This window comes from Cucumis sativus, chromosome 5, assembly GCF_000004075.3.
Source record: "Cucumis sativus cultivar 9930 chromosome 5, Cucumber_9930_V3, whole genome shotgun sequence".
NCBI lineage: Eukaryota > Viridiplantae > Streptophyta > Magnoliopsida > Cucurbitales > Cucurbitaceae > Cucumis > Cucumis sativus.
Window position 1 is genome coordinate 5,413,515 of NC_026659.2, and position 19,408 is coordinate 5,432,922.

Consider the following 19,408-nt stretch of genomic DNA (forward strand, 5'->3'; position numbering starts at 1 on the left):
ACCTACACTTAACTAATATGAAAACTCACATTAAATTAACTCTAAACATTTTAATTCACATCCTTTAACTTTTTCTAACTCTCATAAATCATTTCACATATAACTTATTTATTTAAAGCATGTTTAATTTTCAACAAATTCGCCCACTGCCTACAACCCTTCAGTTTCCTTTCCATGATGGAAATTTTAGTCCCTACTAGAGGAGAAAAGAGAAAATATAAAAAACACGGAAAGGAAACAGAGAAATAGATATTTGAAAGCTATTGCTCTCTCTGATCTTTCTCTCTCGATCTTCGTAGAGTGACGAGAAGGTCGTCCTCTGGGATTTGATTTGCATTTCCGAAGAGCGCGGTCAGGGCAAAGAACGTCTTGATCCCTATCTGCAAACTGGACGGGTAATGAGGAAAAAATGGAGGTTGACACGGCTCATCAGATTAGCACTCGTTCGTCTTCTTTGTTTTTTTTATCTTACTTTTTTGCTCTTCTAATGTGGGTCTCTCTCTCCTTCTTGAATTTGCTTGGATTTTCTTTTCTTTTCTTTTTTCTTTTCGTATGAGATGTGATCATGGGTTGCTTTATAAACATCACTTTTATGTATTTTGTTATCTATCTTTTATGATTATTTTCAAAATCAAAGTCAAATACAAGAAAGCTACAAGGTGAACACTTGTGTTTTTTGTTTTACAAATTCGTTGAGGATTTAAATGCTTTCATAGGAAATATGATAACACATGTTTTTTTGTTTTACAAATTCATTGAGGATTTAAATGCTTTCATAGAAAATATGACAACTATAAGTAAGAAATCGTTAGAAAACAAGCCTAATTTTCAAAATATAAAAACATAAAAATATATAAGTTTGATAATTGTATTTGTTTATTGGTTTTTTGTTTTTGAAAATTAACCTTATTTTCTTGTAGTTTCCTACCATGGTTTGTGTCCATCTTAAAGCAAAATAGTTGATTTTTTCAATAAATTTCAAAAGCAACAAATTTTTTAAAAAAGCAACAAATTTTTTAAAAACTATTTTTTAAGGTATAATTAAAGTGCAAATAATCAAGTAAGAAATTTTGTAGGTGATAGAATTTTATAAGCTTAAATTTCAAAAATAAAATGATATCAACCCAAACCCAAGATCTAAACAATCAAATAATGGAAATTTTAGTTTTTAAATTTTAGCTTTTGAAGCTTTTATACTTTAGTTCAATTTTTGAAAATCTACAAATGGACTCAATGACTTTAAACTTATGTTACCAAAATCAAAATAGGTAATAGCCATCAAATTGGGGACCAAGTTTTTTTGTTTTTTGTTTTTTTTTTTATTATTTAAAAACACGTGAACAATTATTGATATAATTAATTAAAAGGACCTAATATCTAAGTCCAAAATGAATTTAGTCCTACCTTTTTAAACTTCAAAATTTTGCATCTTACTTACACATACATCATCATTAGCCAAAATTAGACAAATATTCTTACTTTTTACCCTTTTCATCTCACTTTCTTCTCAAATTTTATTTCTGCATTTGTGTTGGCTACTCTCCAGTACTTTTCCTATCTTCATTTATCTCCGACCCACATAAATATTATGTTGAGATACTGTCGGCTATTAGAATCTTTGTGTAATTTCTTTAAGAACGAGGGAAGAATGAGATTGTAGACCAATAATAAGAGAGAGTGAGAGCGCCTCAGTAAGAAAGAAGAGACCAAAAGAATGAGAAGATCAGAAAGAGAGGAAGAGTAAAAGACCATTCCATGTTTGTTTACATATTTTCTTTTTCTTTTTTCTTTTTTCTGGTTTTCCCAATTGCTAATAAAATATAGAAATCCCCAAGAGAGTCACTCCATCCTCCTCCATACCCACCAACTCTCTCACCCGCCCATGGAGGAGCCACAAACAACCTCTCCCCATGTTCTTCTCTTTCCTGTCCCGGCCCAAGGCCACATCAACGTCATGCTCAAGTTCGCCGAGCTCCTTTCCCTCTCCTCCATTCGTGTCACATTCCTCACTACCGAACACTCCTACCGCCAGCTCACCCTCCACTCCGACGTCCTCCCCCGCTTCTCCCTTTTTCCCTCCTTCCAATTCCGAACCATCTCCGACGGCCTTCCCCTATCCCACCCACGCATCTTCGCCCACCACTTGACTGAAATGCTGCACTCATTCGTATCCGTTACCAAGCCCTTGTTCAGAGACATGCTCCTTTCACCCCATTTCTCCTCCGATCTCACTTGCCTCATTCTCGACGGCTTCTTCAGCTACCTCCTTGATATCGATGACGATTTCGTTAAAGTTCCCACTTTCTGTTTTCGTACTTCTGGTGCTTGTTCTACCTGGACCATTCTCTCTATTCCTAATCTAATCAAACAGGGGCAACTTCCGATTAAAGGTACCAGATCCTAACGTCTACGCTAGCTTTTTTGAATTTTTGGCTAATTATATTGATCAATTATTACTATCTTAATAGGGGAGGATGATATGGATAGGATTCTAGATAACGTTCCCGGTATGGAGAATCTTCTCAGATGCAGAGACCTTCCTGGTTTTTGCAGAGCCACTGACCCAAACAATGACCCAATTCTTCAATTCATTATGAGTACGTTTATTCGAAGCACCAAATTCAGTGCCCTCATAATGAACACATTCGAGGATTTGGAAGGACCCATTCTCTCTAACATTCGAACTTTGTGCCCAAATCTCTACTCAATCGGACCTCTTCATGCCCTTCTCAAAACCAAACTCACCCACGAAACAGAGTCTCTGAACAATCTCTGGGAGGTCGACCGGAGCTGTCTGACGTGGCTGGACAATCAAGCGGCGGGATCCGTGATTTACGTCAGTTTTGGTAGCATTACGGTGATGGGTAATCGCGAACTCATGGAGTTTTGGCATGGATTGGTGAATAGTGGGAGGAGTTTTTTGTGGGTCATACGGCCAGACCTTCTGAAGGGCGAAAATGGGGAGATTGAAATTCCGGCGGAGTTGGAGGAGGGGACGAAACAGAGAGGGTACATGGTGGGATGGACACCGCAAGAGAAAGTACTCTGTCATGAAGCAGTTGGTGGGTTTTTGACACATAGTGGTTGGAATTCGACATTGGAGAGCATGGTTGCAGGGAAGCCGATGATATGTTGGCCGTATGGATTTGATCAGCTAGTGAACAGTAGATTTGTGAGCAATGTGTGGAATTTGGGTTTGGATATGAAGGATTTGTGCGACAGAGAAACAGTGGCGAAAATGGTGAATGATGTTATGGTGAATAGGAAAGAGGAGTTCGTGAGATCGGCGACTGAAATTGCTAATTTGGCAAGACAAAGTGTGAACCCTGGTGGATCATCCTATGCCAATTTTGACCGTTTGATTGAAGATATTAAAATTTTGAGTCGACAAAAGATACCCGTTCTTGTTAACAACTAGAATTTGTGTTTCTGAAACGGCATTTGACTAATTGTCACCAATTTGGGATAACTTTTGGTTGTTGAAAAGTTATTTTGTACTCTGAAACTCAAATCCACATCCATTACACTTTATTTACATCAAATAATCTTTTAAGTTGTTCGTGGCAACTATGGGTGGTAGAGTAAAAAGTTTCACATGTAAAAGGACGATGTTACAATATGTTAGTGTTGTGGTTCAACTCCCTTTATTATTTTAGAATTGGTTATTGAGATTGTTGGACTGGTATTCTAGGATTGTTTGGATGGCTTCTCTCACATATCCATAGTTACTTCATATTCTTTGTTTTATTTTGTTGAGAGAAAAATGACTTATGAGTTACGATACTACACATCAAATATAGGAGATTTAATGAAAAATCAAGAATTTTTTATGATAAGATTGCAAGTGGATTTTTATATTGAGGGGACTGTTCCTATTAATGTTATGGCAATTGTTTCTTTACAATTTGAAGTTTTGATAGTTGAGTTAGTTCATGGACAACACGTTGATCTATGTTTAGGGTGTTGTACCTTAATTCATAACATTTTAATTCGTCAACTACTACAGGAGCAATATAATTTCTTATCATGGATGTAAGGCCCCCTTGATGTAGAATGCAGAGTCATCGAACTGGGTTATCGAAGTTTGTTGTGTTCTCTGTGTTTTTATATGCTTCCATAGTTTTCTCAATTGGTGTCAGAGTGCGTTGACTGCTGTTTCATTACGTTTTCAATGGTTTCAATCAAGGATGGTGGGTCAATAACTCGAAGCATTAGGTGTCATGAATGCAAAGTATCCTATGATAGTGAGGAATTTGGGAGAGCCCTTATCAGTATTGTTGTTGCAGATGAATCTGCTGAAGATAGCTCTTCCAATGGGCATAAGAAGTTTTCTATGTGCAAATGAATTAACAAAGAAAATTTAGTCAAGAAATGGGAAGAAGATTAAATCATTTTGAAACAACTGAAAGAAAGAACACACATGTTTTGATGGAGGATAATCACCGTTACTTATCTTCTATTTCAACTCTCAAATCAAAACTGAAAGAGGCTCATGATGAGTTTGAATCTCCGTCTAAGTATGTCAAGATGCTCACGTCTGGAAGGAAAAATCTGGACAACATTTTGAGTGATGAAAAATCAAGATGTGGTCAAGTGGGGTTGGGTTTCTTTGAAATCTGCTCTACTAGTACAAAATCCTCTACTGTGTTTGTACGAGCCTTCAATGCCGACGACGGTACTAGTGTTTCGACAGTCTGCGACTAAAAATAAGAGAAAGAAATGGGTTGTCATATTTGCGGAAAGTCTGGTCATATGCGACCATTTTGTTATAAATTGTATCGTTATTCTAATAGAAGATATTATGGAAACATCAACAGAAAAAATTTTGCTCGTATAGATTCTAAGACAGAGTGGAGAGTGAAAAGAAAAGAAAATCTTGCCAAATGTAATGTGACTTTTACCTTTGTACATGATTCGAGCTCATAAGACTAATATTTTAATAGTGGGTGTTCTAGACATATGACTAGAAACTCAATTTTTTTTCTCAGAATTCAAGGAAGGCAGTGCTGGGCATGTAATTGTTGGTAATGGTGCGAAGGGCAAAGTTAAAAGAAAGCATAAGTAAACAAGAATGACCGATTCTAAAAGATGTTAGACTTGTAAAGGGATTATCAACAAATTTGATTTGCATCCATCAACTCTCTGATCAAGGTTTCAATGTTAAATTCTTAAATGGTAGATGTGTTGTGACTAATAAAGATGAGACTCTCATCATGACAGGTACACTGTAACATCCCGACAAATTAAGATAATTTGTAAAGAAAATGATCTTAATTTTGTTTAATTATGTTTAATTTATTGAGCATTTATTTTGAAGATTATTTAATTTTTTGGACATTGGATTTAATTAAATATTTGTTGGATAAATATTTAATTAATTAAAGGATTTGAATTTGTGGTGTTTTGTTGAGGATTTGATTCAATTTTATGTTATGAGATTTGAGTAAGGTTGTGGAAATTGTTTGGTTTTATAATTTATTTAAATAATTTGGATGTTATTTAGTTAAATTGAATGGTGAAAAATTTGTTAGAGATTTGATAATTATATGTATATATAATTATTATGAAATTAGCAAAGACAATTCTATTTGTGAAAAATTAATTATTATGGAAGATAATTATTATTTGGAGAGAGGATATTTGTTTAGAAAGAAAAAAAATAATAAGAAAGTAATTATATTTTTTTCAAAATATAATTATTTGTAAAAAGTATAATTGTTTTGGTAAAGGAATAAAGTTGTTTGAATTTGATGAGATTTATTGAAAATAGAGAAGATTTGATTTTTGAAAAATAAAGGTTGATTTGATGGAAGATTCTATTAAGGTGAGATAATAAGAATAAAAATATATGTTTATATTGATAAATATAATTATATATATATATATATCCTATAAGAAAAAGGAAAAGAAAATAATAGTGATAAATACTATTATTTGGGTCTATAAATTGCATTGAAATGCTCGAATTCAAAAGAGAAGTAGAAAAAACAGAAGGTTCTTCATCTTAAAATTTATTTTAGTTTCATGCTTTAGAAAAGTTTTTTTTTACAAATGTTGAAGATTTAAATGATGACTTTTTACCAATGTTAAATTGATTTCAACCTTAATTTTTGGGTAAGTTAATTTGAAAGAATTTTTGGATGAAAGTCAATTGTTAATTTAATTAATTAAGATAAATTAGAATTGGATTAATTGAAGAATTTTTTTATTGTCAGCAGAGGAATATAATTTTTTAGCTGATCACAAGTAAGAGATTTTACTACTGGACTTTCAAATTAAATTTTAAGAGTTTGCATTTATTTTGTTATTATGCTTTGATGTAATTAAGATGCATAATGTGACTGATATTGATGAATGACTGATATGTTATGATCGACATGCTTGATATGTTTATGATTATGTTATGATACATGAAATATTAATCACATGATAAAGACGCTATGCTTGATATTCATGTCATGTTATGATGTTTATGATATGCTATATGTTATGAATAAGTGTTCTGTTAGCTTTGTCTGTTAGAGTCGTAACATATGGATGTTCTTCGTTCGGGATCACCACCTATTTATGCTTGTGTGACTAGCTTTTATGAGTGATTTGACAGGGTCAGTGTCAGTTTGACTCTCCTTTAGGGTGATTTCTTCGGGTTCACCAAGAATTTATATGTATCCCTATGAAAGCCAAAATTGGTCCAGTCTTCTATTGAAAATTTTATTGTTAAGGTTGCTTTTATTGAATCTTTGACTTATGTTGATTTTGTTGATAAGACTTGTGTTTTTGGAGTGGTTGAAATACTAATTGGTGTTGATTTTTGTTGTTTTTGTAAGACAAACCAAAGGGGGGAGAATGAATGTGGTTATGACTATTGGGTTATTGCTCTTATTTGTTTGGTTTGTTTATGTGGTCTTGTTTGTTTGGTTTGTTCCTGTGGTCAAAGTTGTCAAAGCTCATTGGATTGTTGTATAGTTGTGTTAATATGGTTCTCAATGATGTCTTTTATTTTATCTTAAAAGATAGTCAAATGGGAGATTGTTACCGAAGCTGGTTGACTTATTTTATTAAAGGCAAAATTGGAGCTTAATTTTCTATATTGTTAATATCTATTTATTAATAAATATGTGGATAATATTTATTAATAAGGATATGTAATTGGCTTTGGAGATTCGGTTGTTATGTTGATTTATATTTGTTAATAAATATACTTCTAATATATTTATTAATAAAGATATTATATTGGTTAATAAACATATTATGATAGTTGGGGTTGTTACTATATTTTCTCTCAAACTTGGTTAGTGTTTATTAGTAAATTGTGGGACTTGGCTTATTTTTTGTTGTGACGTTTGACCTAAAAATAAATTATAAGTGTGTGGTTGTATGACATTGTTGTGGTTGAAGACAAAAGTGTTGTGTTGAGAGAAACCTTTTACGAAGTGCGGAACACTTTGTTTATGGCATTGTGAGTCGCTTGTTTAAGAAGATATGTGCAAGTTAGGGAGAACCTAACATTTAAGGTTATTCTAGGGAGTCTCTCATAGGGGAAGCTTGCACACCTTAAGATGCAAGGAGAAGCATGAAGCATATGACTTATTCATAAGTGGATTTTTAACCTCCCAATTGAGTTTAATGATCCGAGTGCTGTAGAATTTCAGAAGGTACAAGTATGTGGAGTTTGCTTTACTATCTCTCCTTCTCTCCTCAATATGTTTTTGGGATTATCAACACCTGAAGACCTTGTTGTTACTTATCCATCCTCTAAACAATTGGCTGTAGAACTCACTTGTGGCACAGTTCGCTCTTGGCTTATAGATGGTCAACTGTCTATGCTTCGTTGAGCATCAAGTATGCCATTCGGCATAAAATAGCATCCTACCATTTTGTCCTGCTCCTAGTGGTTCCAGCTCCTCTTTCACTGATATTCCTGTTTCCACTACTGGATTGATGCTTCTTGCTTCCATGGTATATCTCAGGTACTTCAAGTCTTTTCTGTGCCTTTCTACTACTGTTTCTATGCCTCCTTCTTAGCTTTATTTGTCAACAATCAAGGAGGAGATGTGGCTTGTAATGTGATCTGAGTGAATATGGATTATGGGATATGGGTTTGTTGTGTTTATTTTTGAATTGTTAATGATTAGCTTGTTCGAAGCTATCCCTTCATTCTAAGGTTGTTTGTATTGCTTTTCTCTCAAATCAGTTACTTCATATTATTGGGAGAATGTTTGCTATGGTTTTGTTAAGATGTGAAAAGCTAGCGACGAATGATAGAAAAGGTTTGTGAGGACCGCATTTTGCTTCCACCTTTTCATTTGAATTTTTATCTTATATATTTATCTTTGTTTTCTTTAATATTGTTAGAACTTGGAGGTCATGTTTTCATAGTATTTTTACTATTTTATGTTTTTCAAACAAATTTTATATTTTTCAAACAATTATTAAATATTACTTTAATAGAAATTTTAGTTTTCCTCTATTCAAGAAAGTTTATTTTTGTTATATGTTTTTTAGTAATGACATCAGCTTAGGTTAAGTGTTTGGATCTCTACAATAGAGAACCCTACATTATCAATTGTGAATTTTGTTTCTCTCGACAGAATAATATTTGCTTTTTCAAACCTTTCAATTAGGTTTGCAAAACTTGATCATATTATACATTGTCCTGATCATATTATACATTGTCAGTTTTGAAATTTTTTTTTTATTTGTAAGTATTGTGTGTGAGGTTACACTCGTTGCTAGACATAAATCTTCTTCGTTCATTTCTTCCTTTAAAATGAAATAATTACTCTATGTAAAACACATTTGGAATGTATACGCTTTAATATTAATAAAAGCTAAACATGAAGATAGATAACAAAGTAACATTATTAATAAAAGCTAAACATGAAGATAAATAACAACAATGTTCGAGATAATTTCAAAATCAAAAGAAACACTTGTTTTTCCAATTTGTGACCGTTTTTTCTTCTCCCACAACTGTCATAGTAAGACAGTTTTTGTTAAACTTAAGTTTCAAAGAAATCAAAATTAGTTTGTTGGATTGATGGATCGAATAAATCATTATCTTGATAGGTACAATTGGCTTCAATATTTTAATTTTTTCTTCTCTATGAAAGTTTGATATAGATCAATTATGTGTTTTGATGTATGGTAGCATATTTCTTTATCACTTTTTGAATTCTTATTTTGTGGAGTTTTTCCTTTATGATCATTGTTTCATGCGATTCTTTTGAAATCTGGATCATAAGAACGACCACCATGAAAGTAATAATTATTTTTTCCTCTACTAGGTCTCTACCTCGACCCTGATCATGTCCATAATTAAAATTCAACATTCATTTTAGGGAATGATGTTGTTCCAATTGATCTGGATTCATGATTTTTCATCAACAACTCATTATTTTGTTCGACAACAAGAAGACATCATATGAGTTTAGAATATTTTGTAAAGAATTTCTTTTGATATTGCTATTGCACAAGCATATTCGAAATATGAAAAAGTAGAAAATGTCTTTTTCAACATGTCTCTATCATTCATTTTTCTTCCCATAACAACAATTTTGAACTAATTTTGAATAATTCAAAATTATAATCACTTACTGATTTAAAATATTGTAGCTAATTATAGCGAGCTTGGAGAAGATGACCTAATTTTAAATGAACATACATTTCTTTATTTATTTGTGTTTTATTTATTTTTATTTTTATAAAAGAAATTGAATTTAAATTTAAATTTAATATATATAAAAACAAAAACAAATTTTTAAAAACTAAAGATAAAAAGAAATACGTTTTTCCCTTATTTTTCTCAACCATCCCCATTATTTTTGTTTTGATTGTCACCACTCTTCCACCTTCTTCCACTCTCCGAGTTTCTCTTTGATAGTCTTCACTCCATTTCATTACTAATCTAAAAATAAAACTATCAACCTTCCTTATAAAAAGAGAAGATTTTTAGACAAAATGTACAAAAAAAAAAAAAATCTTTTCATTTGCTTGTGATTTAGAAGAATTTGAAAGGATCGAAAAAGAAGTATTTTCTCCAAATAAGTGTGATTTTAATTTTATTGGATTTAAGCCAAGTCTGTTTGATAAGGTGCACTTTTTATTTAGGTACACTTTTTATTTAGGTCAATTTAATTACGCTTGAAATTTATTGTGTGTGTGTTTTTTTTAATTCATGGTTTATGAATTATTTGGTAATCATTTGACATTTAATTGTCTGATATTGATTGGTCTTTAATTATTTAACACTCATTTGGCATATGTGTTAATTACTCATTTGAATTATTTGCATTATACATTAATTAATTAATTAGCATCTGACATCGTGCAATTATTTGACACTCATTTGGCCTCTAGTGTTAATAATTATTCATTTGACTGTGTTAATTGAATTATTTACTGCATTAATTAATTAGTGAATGCATGTGTTAATTATGTGACACTCATTTGGTCTCATGTGTTAATTATTCATTCGAATTATTTGTATCGTGCATTAATTAATTAATTAGCATCCTGCATTAATTATTTCACGTCCATTTAGGTCCTATGTCACTCATTTGACCTATTAATTAATTAGCATCCATTTGGCCGTGTTGATATCCTACATTACTTAATTAGCATCTTGTAATTATTTAGCATCTATTTGCTATGTGTTAATTATTGATTCAAATTATTTGCATTTATTAATTAATTAGCACCATGACATCACTTTGTGTCATGACGTGTTAATAATTATCCATTTGGCATCCTGCGTTAATTATTTGCATTTTACCTTAATTAATTAGCTTAACATCCTTGTTAACTACCTGGTTTTATTAATTAATTATTTTTGCATATTGGTATCTTGCATATTTTTGCATCTTCCCTTTATTTTGCCTTTATTTGTTTGTTTATATTATCTCTGTATTTAATTTATCTCTATATTATTTTATTTTAAACTCTATATTATTTGAATGTCACTATATTATTTTATCTCACAATATTATCTTATTTATTTCACAAGTATTTCTCAAATTTTTCAATATATTGTCACTATTATATAATATATTATTACTATTATTTTTTATTTTTTAATTTAAATATAAAAATTTAAATAGGAGAAAAAGTATTGTTTTTTATGTGTTTTATAATTTAAATCCGTTGAATACATTAAAATTCTTCATTTGAAATTTAATTAATAAATTATCTTTAAAATTATAATTTATTTTTATTGCAAGACTAGGTAATATTTTCTCATTTCCTTAGGGTGAAAAATTTTTCTCAATATGTAGTCTTAATTAATGGAATATTATTCAACTTATTTCATGAGATCATTGCTTCAAATGTTGCAGTAATGATGGGTGAAATAAGACATTAGTTTAAAAATAAATTAAAAAATATTTTCAATTAAGATTTAAAATTTGGCCATCATTTATCTAAATGGGTGTTGTGGGTGCTAATACATTCCCCATCCACAAATACTTCCAAACTCAACTCTATTTTTCCGCATACCATTTTTTTTTCAATTGTTTACTTTATTTCAGTGTCCAATCACAGCGTAAAAAAGATTGATGGTGACTCTTATTTTCTTTTAAAAATAACTCTTTTGAAGACGTCGGCCCGCTTCGCGTCGTCTCAGGCACGTGGCGACAATTTACTTATAATTGTTTAAATAACATTCTTTTGCCACCTTTCATTTTAAGGAAAAGTTTGAGTTTGGATATTTAATATTTTTCTAATTGATAGTAAATAGTTTTATTTTTTTCCATTCATAACTATTCTCCTTTTTTAATTTTACCTCCCAACTTAATTTTGATAATAGTAGTTTTCCTTTTATGCCTAATTGAATCGAAGTTTTTTTTCTTCCTTTAAATAAAATAAAAAATTTATACCTAAAATATTCTAAAAACACAATTAATTAAACTTAATATTTTATATTAAAATTGAACGTATTTGATTGTTTTATTTAATAGGTTAAGGTACAATCATGACTTTATGTTTTGGGAGAGTTTTTCTTTTTCTTCTAAAAAATATGTTGGGAGAAAATTAGACATGTTTATAATTTGACCTATTTGATATAAATATAAAAGTAAAAAGTAAAAACAATATTCAAAAAGTGATTTTGGCTATTTTAGGGAATATAAACAATTAAGGATGCTTTGATAATCATACAAAATATTCTTATATTTTAAAAATGGTAAAGAAATAACTTTTTTCCTTTTCTTTTATAAAATAGAACCTTTGATAATTTTAAGTTTATATTAGATAAACCATAATATCCGATTAATCATTTTCATACTCTTTCATATATATATTAATTAATCCAAATACATAATTTAACTTTAAAATGTTGGAAAGTTTATATTACAAGGGCCGAAGTATAAAATCTACATAAAATTAATTTATTGTCTAGGAAAGATATACATAATTGATACACAAGGTGAAAAACTAGTATAGTAAGGGGGACATGCAGAGGTCATAATCTTTATATGCCTTTTTTGTCTTTACATTTTTCTTTCATGAATTTTCTTATTATTCTTCGTTGACTAGTTGTGTGTCTTTTTGAGTGCAACACTTCGTCAAAAGTGTTCGTTGTGACTTTTCGAGTCCAACTAATATTAAGAGATAAAATGAAATAGATGTTGAGACGGAGGTGATTGCATACATTGAATTAGTAGTGTGTATTAATTTTTTTAATATATACATGAGAAGAAGACGTGTAAAAGAAAAAAAATTAAAAAATTAAAAAAAAATTAATATAATTGAATGAGAGTAGTAATTAATAAGGTGAAACAATGCATCAATCCATACAATAACATTAGAATAAAAATTATTGAACATATTATGTAAAAAAATAGAGCATAAGATTTCACATGCATTATAGTAAATATAAAAAGACCAATGCAATAGAATCTTTTGTTTCCTATATTGCCCCTATCTTTTTATAATAAAATCCTATTTTACCATTCTAGATTAAACAAAACTCTTTAGAGCCATTTGGATAGAAGGAATTGTGATGAAAATAGGAATGAGAATGAGTGAGATAAATATGTTCGTGTTTGCTATAAAACTTTGTAGTTTAGACATGAGAATAAACTATTTTCATGCATGATTTATGCACATGAACTATACCCATTCAAAATTCTTTATTTATTTATTTTATATATTATTAAAATTAATTAATTTAAATTGATTACATTAAAATTAAATTAAATTTATGCATTTAACTACTCTAATTTAATAAATTATACATAAAATAAAAAATAAATAAAAAATTACATATGAAATAATTTATGGAAATTTTAAAAAATAGTAGATTTTAGAAAATATTTACGACGTATAACAAATTTTATCACTGATAGTCATTGATATACTATAGTGATAGAATCTAAAATTTTGTTATAGTTTGTAAATATTTTAATTTAATTTGCTATTTTTAAAAACGCTCCAACAATTTAATATATAATTATATTTTATTTTAATTCAATAAATTACTTTATATTTACGCATATATACTCGTAGTTATTTTTAAATAAAGTAAAGAATGAATGAACCATTCATTAGTAGAATTTATTAAATCAATTAATACATCATAAAATACATAGATTCAACAAATTTATCCAATCAAGTTATTCATTTTACAAATACAATTAATTAATAATTTAACTAAGGTTATCAATTAATATGTTAAGAACTCACATAGTTTTCGAGTTTAATTTTACAAATGAAATACAATAAGAATTTATTTTCATAGATTCTTAATAACGTTTTCATGCACAATCAATCACATACATTCTTAATTTATTAGTATTCTTATTTACAGATTTATAATTCTCAGACATTTTTAATTTCCAACGATCTTATTCGTATTTCAATTCTCTCAATCCAAATGACTCCTTTGAATATAAGTATTTTCATAGACAGAGATGATTGCATATTGAACTGATGTGTGACCTTTTCAGCTGAGCTAAATAGGACGTGAGTGAATATAAAATGGTAAAACACAGAAGAAGAAGAAGAAGAAGAAGAAAGCACCACCCCTCCTTTCTCAATACTACTTTTTTTTTTTTTTTACTTTTTAATAAATCAAACAAATACACAAGTGGAAGAACAAAACAAAAACTTTCTTTCCCACATTAATCGGCTCCTATATAGTCAAATAAAATATCAAGTGGAGATTGGAGATGGTTTGTTCTGTGATAATTTTAAATTGCTCTCTCACCAGCATCCAAAAGATACCTCATATCTTAAAATCCATCAATTTTAGATATCTCTCTATAATTTCCTTTTGTAATTTCAAAAAACATGAGTTTCTAAGATTCCCTTCTTATCTGTCAATTGGTAATTAAATTCATAATTCTTACCCTTAGCTCTAAATTAGAATATAAATACTCCCTCACTTTGTTTTCTTTTCATAGCTTTCATCTACTCAAAAGCTTCCCCAAACAAATTCTCTCTCAGGTATTTCTACATTTTCTTTCTTACTTTCTATTCATTGTGCATCATCTTCTTAACTTTTCCTACTCTTTCACATTTCTCTGCTTGTGGACAAGAGATATGAAATAACAATGTTTTCTTTAAGTTGCATCCTAACTATTTTTTATTTCCTTTTAGAAATATATTACATATTCAAATTAATACGCATTCTATAAAACAGAATATTAAATTAATTTGCTGACATAAAATAACATATAAACTCGAATTATATTCAATTAATGAAAAAATTGCACAAATACATCATAGAGACAATATGTAAATTGTATCTGCAAACATGTTTATGAATAATTTTTAAAGGTCCATAAAATAATTTTATTTGTATGAAACAAACATGCTTGATTATTTATAATTCTAGAGATCTAAAGATATTGATGTGCTATATTTTGAGAACTATTTTGGTTTGATTTTTAGGTTTTATAAATTAAATCTACAAATTCTAAAATTTTAAAAATTATTATAACTTTTCAATGTTTGCTTTTGTATTTGGGTGTTTGACTTTGAATCAAAACAAAATAAAAACTCAACAACACGAAGTTAGGAAAGAAGGTTTAAATGATTGGATTTTTCTTCAAAGAAGAAAACGAAAAGAACTTTTGAGTTTGAAATGGCCCACACGAAGTGTCAACAAACATTAAGATATAATACTTGGAAGAATAAAATACGTTCTGATTATTTCATTCCCCAATTGCTTCAAAGTATCTAAAGATTTTCAAAGATGATCGAGTAATTTATACATAAAATTCTCATCATTAAATATTATAAAGATAAATCGTAAGGTGTGGAAATAAAGAAAACAGAACATCTCTTCTCAACGAGATGAGAAAAGAAAATAGCTTTGATTGAGGAGGATGTTAAATTTGACCCACTACCCTTCCGATTCCCATTTCTATCGGACAATTTTTAGTCCATTCACAGATTCTTCTTCCTTCTTCTTCCTTCTTCTTCTTGTGTTTTGTGACCAATTTGCTGTCTTTTCGGTTTCATACACCCACCAGCTCCAACTTGCTACGTAAATTCATTGTGAGAACAAAAACAGGAGAAGCAAGCCAGGACTGAGATTTTTGTAAGCGTTCTATCTTTTTCTTCTTCCACTTAAAGATGTGTTGAATATAGATTTTCCATAAATGGGTCAATCTTAAATTCGGTGTATTTTGCTTATTTTGTCCATTTGGGAACGAAGAACCTGCAGCACAGCGACGAGAAGACCGTCTTCCTGGATTTGAATTCCATATTCCAAGAGCGGGAGGCGGAGAGCGAGTCACTCCTAGCTACACGTTGGAAGGTGGAAGGAGACCCAGTTATGGCACCAATCAACGATGTTGATGAAGAAAAAATGGAGGTTGCCGCACCCCAAACGGCTCATCAGATTAGCAGTGGTTTGTCTTTCTTCGTTTTTGTCTTCCCTTTTTTGCTTTTCTGATGTGGATCTCTCTCTCTTTCTGCAATTTGTTTGAATTGTGTCTTTTTTTTATGAAATTTGAAACATGGATCGTTTTCTACCTTTTTAGTTTTCTTTTAGTTTGCTTTAGAATACCCTTTTTACTTTTGTGAAATTGAAGGATTATAATGACCAACTGCCAAATGTTGACATATGATTTGTCTTCTTTTTCTCTTCAAACCCAAGTAAACAAACCTAGTTCATGTTCTTTTCTTTTTTGTCTGCTTTTGGATTTTTAGATTTCAGTGGAATTTTCCCTTCAACTTTTATCATGAGATTGGGGTTTTCGTTTGCGTTTGCCCTCTCAATACCATCCATCAGCTAACTTGTGTTCTTTTTCAATATTCAGATTCATGGTTTCAAGCAGGTTTTGTCCTTACCACTGGTATCAACAGTGCTTATGTACTGGGATACTCAGGTACTATAATGGTTCCTCTTGGTTGGATTGGTGGAGTCGTTGGTTTGATTGCAGCTACCGCCATTTCATTATATGCAAATTGTCTTATTGCCAAGCTCCATGAATTTGGTGGGAAGAGGCATATCAGATACAGAGATTTAGCAGGCTTTATATACGGTATGAGCGACACCAAAATAATGGAATGACTGTTTTGGCTTCTTTTTCTTTATTCCTTCTTGATGGCTTTTCTTCTTTTCCAGGTAGGACAGCATATTCTCTTACATGGGGATTACAATATGCCAATCTGTTCATGATTAATGTGGGATACATCATCTTAGCTGGTCAAGCCTTGAAGGTGAGATCAATAGAAGTATACTGATCTTGCTTTCAAACTAATGAAATTTCTAATTCTTAGTATTGAACAAGTGAAATTACTTGAAAAATATGAACACAACTTTATTTAAGTATTGGGGGTAGGTAACTTGTTTTGACTTCCTTGCTCCATGTTTTATGACTTTCTATTTATTTGACTGCACAAGAGTCAAGATAATTACACCTATGCGTGTACTTTTGAAATACACTAAGCTTCCGGTTGTTGCTATGTGCCGCTTTCTCATCCTCAATATCGTTCTTCAAGTTGAACACAGACTTTTAGTTTTGACCTATTAAAGACTAGTCTAACATCAATACTAAAATGTATGAAAATGCAAATAATCTTTTTACTTTAATAGGCCAGAATTTTAGCCCCCCCCCAAGTTTAATATGAATCAAAGATGGTCTCATCTTGTCCCATTCACATGTTGAACTGCTCCAAAATGTTTACTTTAGTATCATTAGAGAAAAGTTTGGTAGAGTAATGGAACTCTAATTAAGTACCACTTTGCTGACAAGTATAATTAAAGAAATAAATTAAAGGACGGAAACAAAAGGTCAATTGTTCTGATCAACAACAAAAGCAGTTCACTTTTATCAAAATCCAAGTTCTGTTTTCACTTCATTTTGTTTGTATACCACGTCCTTTTATTCTGTGTTGCACTGTGACCCATCAGATTACTTGTCTGTTCTGCAGGCTCTTTATGTCCTCTTCAGTGATGACCATGTTATGAAGCTTCCCTATTTTATAGCCATTGCTGGCGTTGTTTGTGCGTTGTTTGCAATATCAATACCCCATTTGTCAGCTCTAAAAATATGGCTGGGATTCTCAACTGTTTTCAGTTTAGTATACATCATTGTGGCATTTATACTGTCTCTTCGGGATGGTAAGTTTCACTTTCCATTGTCTAGTTTTGTCAATCTTTGCAATTGACTTGTTGCAACTAGAGTTCAATATATTCATTTCAAACTCAACGAATTGAAATCAAAATTTATTCTTGAACGCATAATATTTATTTCCACGAGAGAAGCTTCAGTTGTCTACAATATCTGGAAAATAACTTTACCCACCTATAGTTAAATTATTTATTTCATCTCACGTTAATATCTCCTCCCCACATCATTGTCTTTGTACTTTCTTCATTGGTTTAAGTTATCTAGCGCAACACAATTAAACTCGATGAAAATCTTTTTCATTCTGAGTTTTGTTCAATGTGTATTGACTAGTCTAACTTTCCTCTATTGATAAAGATTTCTTGGTTTAAAATTTGCCATTAACGGCTTCTGCCATATATCAGGAGTTAAGACACCTGCAGATTATAGCCTTCCAGGATCGTCAACTAGCAAAATTTTTACGACAATAGGAGCATCTGCAAATTTGGTTTTTGCCTTCAATACAGGGATGCTTCCAGAAATTCAGGTGTGGCAAGAACTTACTTGATCCTTGTTTTCTAAATTACATTGCACCCTTCTGTTGCTCACTGGACAAGATTGTTACCAGATTTTAAGCTCGTAAACATGATTAATCTGTCAGTACAAAAGAATTCTAACTGGATTAAAATCAATCCAACAAAATCCAAGGTTTTGAAATTCATATCCAGTTCAACTCCATTGAGTTCTATATGTATAAATTCACCCAAACACCCTTTTGTTGTTTCCTTTCACATCTTTTCATCACTGATATTCCATCTATGTTCTTCAAACATTCATTGCTGAATAAAAATGTTGTTACAGGCCACAGTGAGACAGCCTGTAGTGAAGAACATGCTAAAGGCTCTCTACTTCCAGTTCACCGCCGGAGTTTTGCCCATGTACGCGGTTACTTTTATTGGATACTGGGCATATGGATCTTCCACCTCAACTTATTTACTCAACAGCGTAAATGGTCCTATTTGGATCAAAGCAGCAGCAAATATATCTGCTTTCCTTCAAACAGTCATCGCTTTGCATGTAATTGTCATCAGTCTTCTCTTCTAACTTCCAAAAATGCTCTCTTTCCTTAATTGATATATGCGGTTCTCAATCTGTTTTAAACTCAATGGTGTTTCATCATTTGCATTCAGATATTTGCCAGCCCAATGTACGAGTATTTAGACACGAAGTATGGGATCACAGGAAGCGCACTGAATATAAAAAACTTGTCATTCAGAATAGTTGTGAGAGGAGGGTACCTGGCCATAACCACACTGATCTCAGCCATGTTGCCTTTCCTTGGAGATTTCATGAGCCTTACAGGAGCAATCAGCACATTGCCACTTACATTTATACTTGCAAACCACATGTACCTCGTGGCAAAGAAGACCAAACTCAATTCTTTACAGAGGCTTTGGCATTGGTTGAATGTTTGTTTCTTTGGCTGTATGTCTTTAGCAGCAGCAGTTGCAGCTGTAAGGCTCATAGCAGTAGACTCTAAAACCTACAATTTATTTGCCGATCTATGATCAAACTTCATTTTAATTCATGTTCATCGAAATATCTCAGTTTCTTCATAGATAGGCTGCTTTCTCTTCCTAGTCTTAGAGCTTCCACCAGATAGTAATCATAATACCTAGTGTGGCCTACCTTAGATTACAATCTGATACTTTTGTCATTGTTTTCAAGTTTTTTTTTTCCCTTTTCATCTTCTGTTGCATAGTTTTGTGCTTTGTATTGATGAAAAATGGAATATAATATATAAAAGAAAACATAATTGGCTTCGGGGTTTTTCTTCAAGATCGCTTACA

At 31.0% G+C, this 19,408-nt stretch overlaps 2 protein-coding genes across 3 annotated transcripts; both read left to right on the forward strand.

Annotated features, from left to right (window-relative positions):
* Positions 1-1,685: 1,685 nt before the first annotated feature.
* LOC101213789 (7-deoxyloganetic acid glucosyltransferase) lies at positions 1,686-3,685 on the forward strand. Its single transcript, XM_011656676.2, has 2 exons — positions 1,686-2,390; positions 2,469-3,685. The coding sequence occupies exons 1-2, from the start codon at positions 1,883-1,885 to the stop codon at positions 3,416-3,418; spliced, it is 1,458 nt and encodes a 485-aa protein (XP_011654978.2). The 5' UTR covers positions 1,686-1,882; the 3' UTR covers positions 3,419-3,685.
* Positions 3,686-14,333: 10,648 nt separating this feature from the next.
* LOC101210957 (proline transporter 1) lies at positions 14,334-19,381 on the forward strand. Of its 2 annotated transcripts, XM_004150185.3 has the most exons (9): positions 14,334-14,442; positions 15,474-15,541; positions 15,659-15,854; positions 16,266-16,490; positions 16,574-16,668; positions 17,383-17,572; positions 17,984-18,105; positions 18,420-18,635; positions 18,749-19,381. In XM_004150185.3, exons 3-9 carry the CDS (start codon positions 15,779-15,781, stop codon positions 19,124-19,126), a joined length of 1,302 nt encoding a protein of 433 aa, XP_004150233.1. In that variant the 5' UTR covers positions 14,334-14,442; positions 15,474-15,541; positions 15,659-15,778; the 3' UTR covers positions 19,127-19,381. The 2 variants fall into 2 exon arrangements, with proteins under 2 accessions (XP_004150233.1, XP_011654979.1); XM_011656677.2 differs by lacking the exon at positions 14,334-14,442 and having other exon boundaries at positions 15,198-15,541.
* The last annotated feature ends 27 nt before the right edge of the window (positions 19,382-19,408 follow it).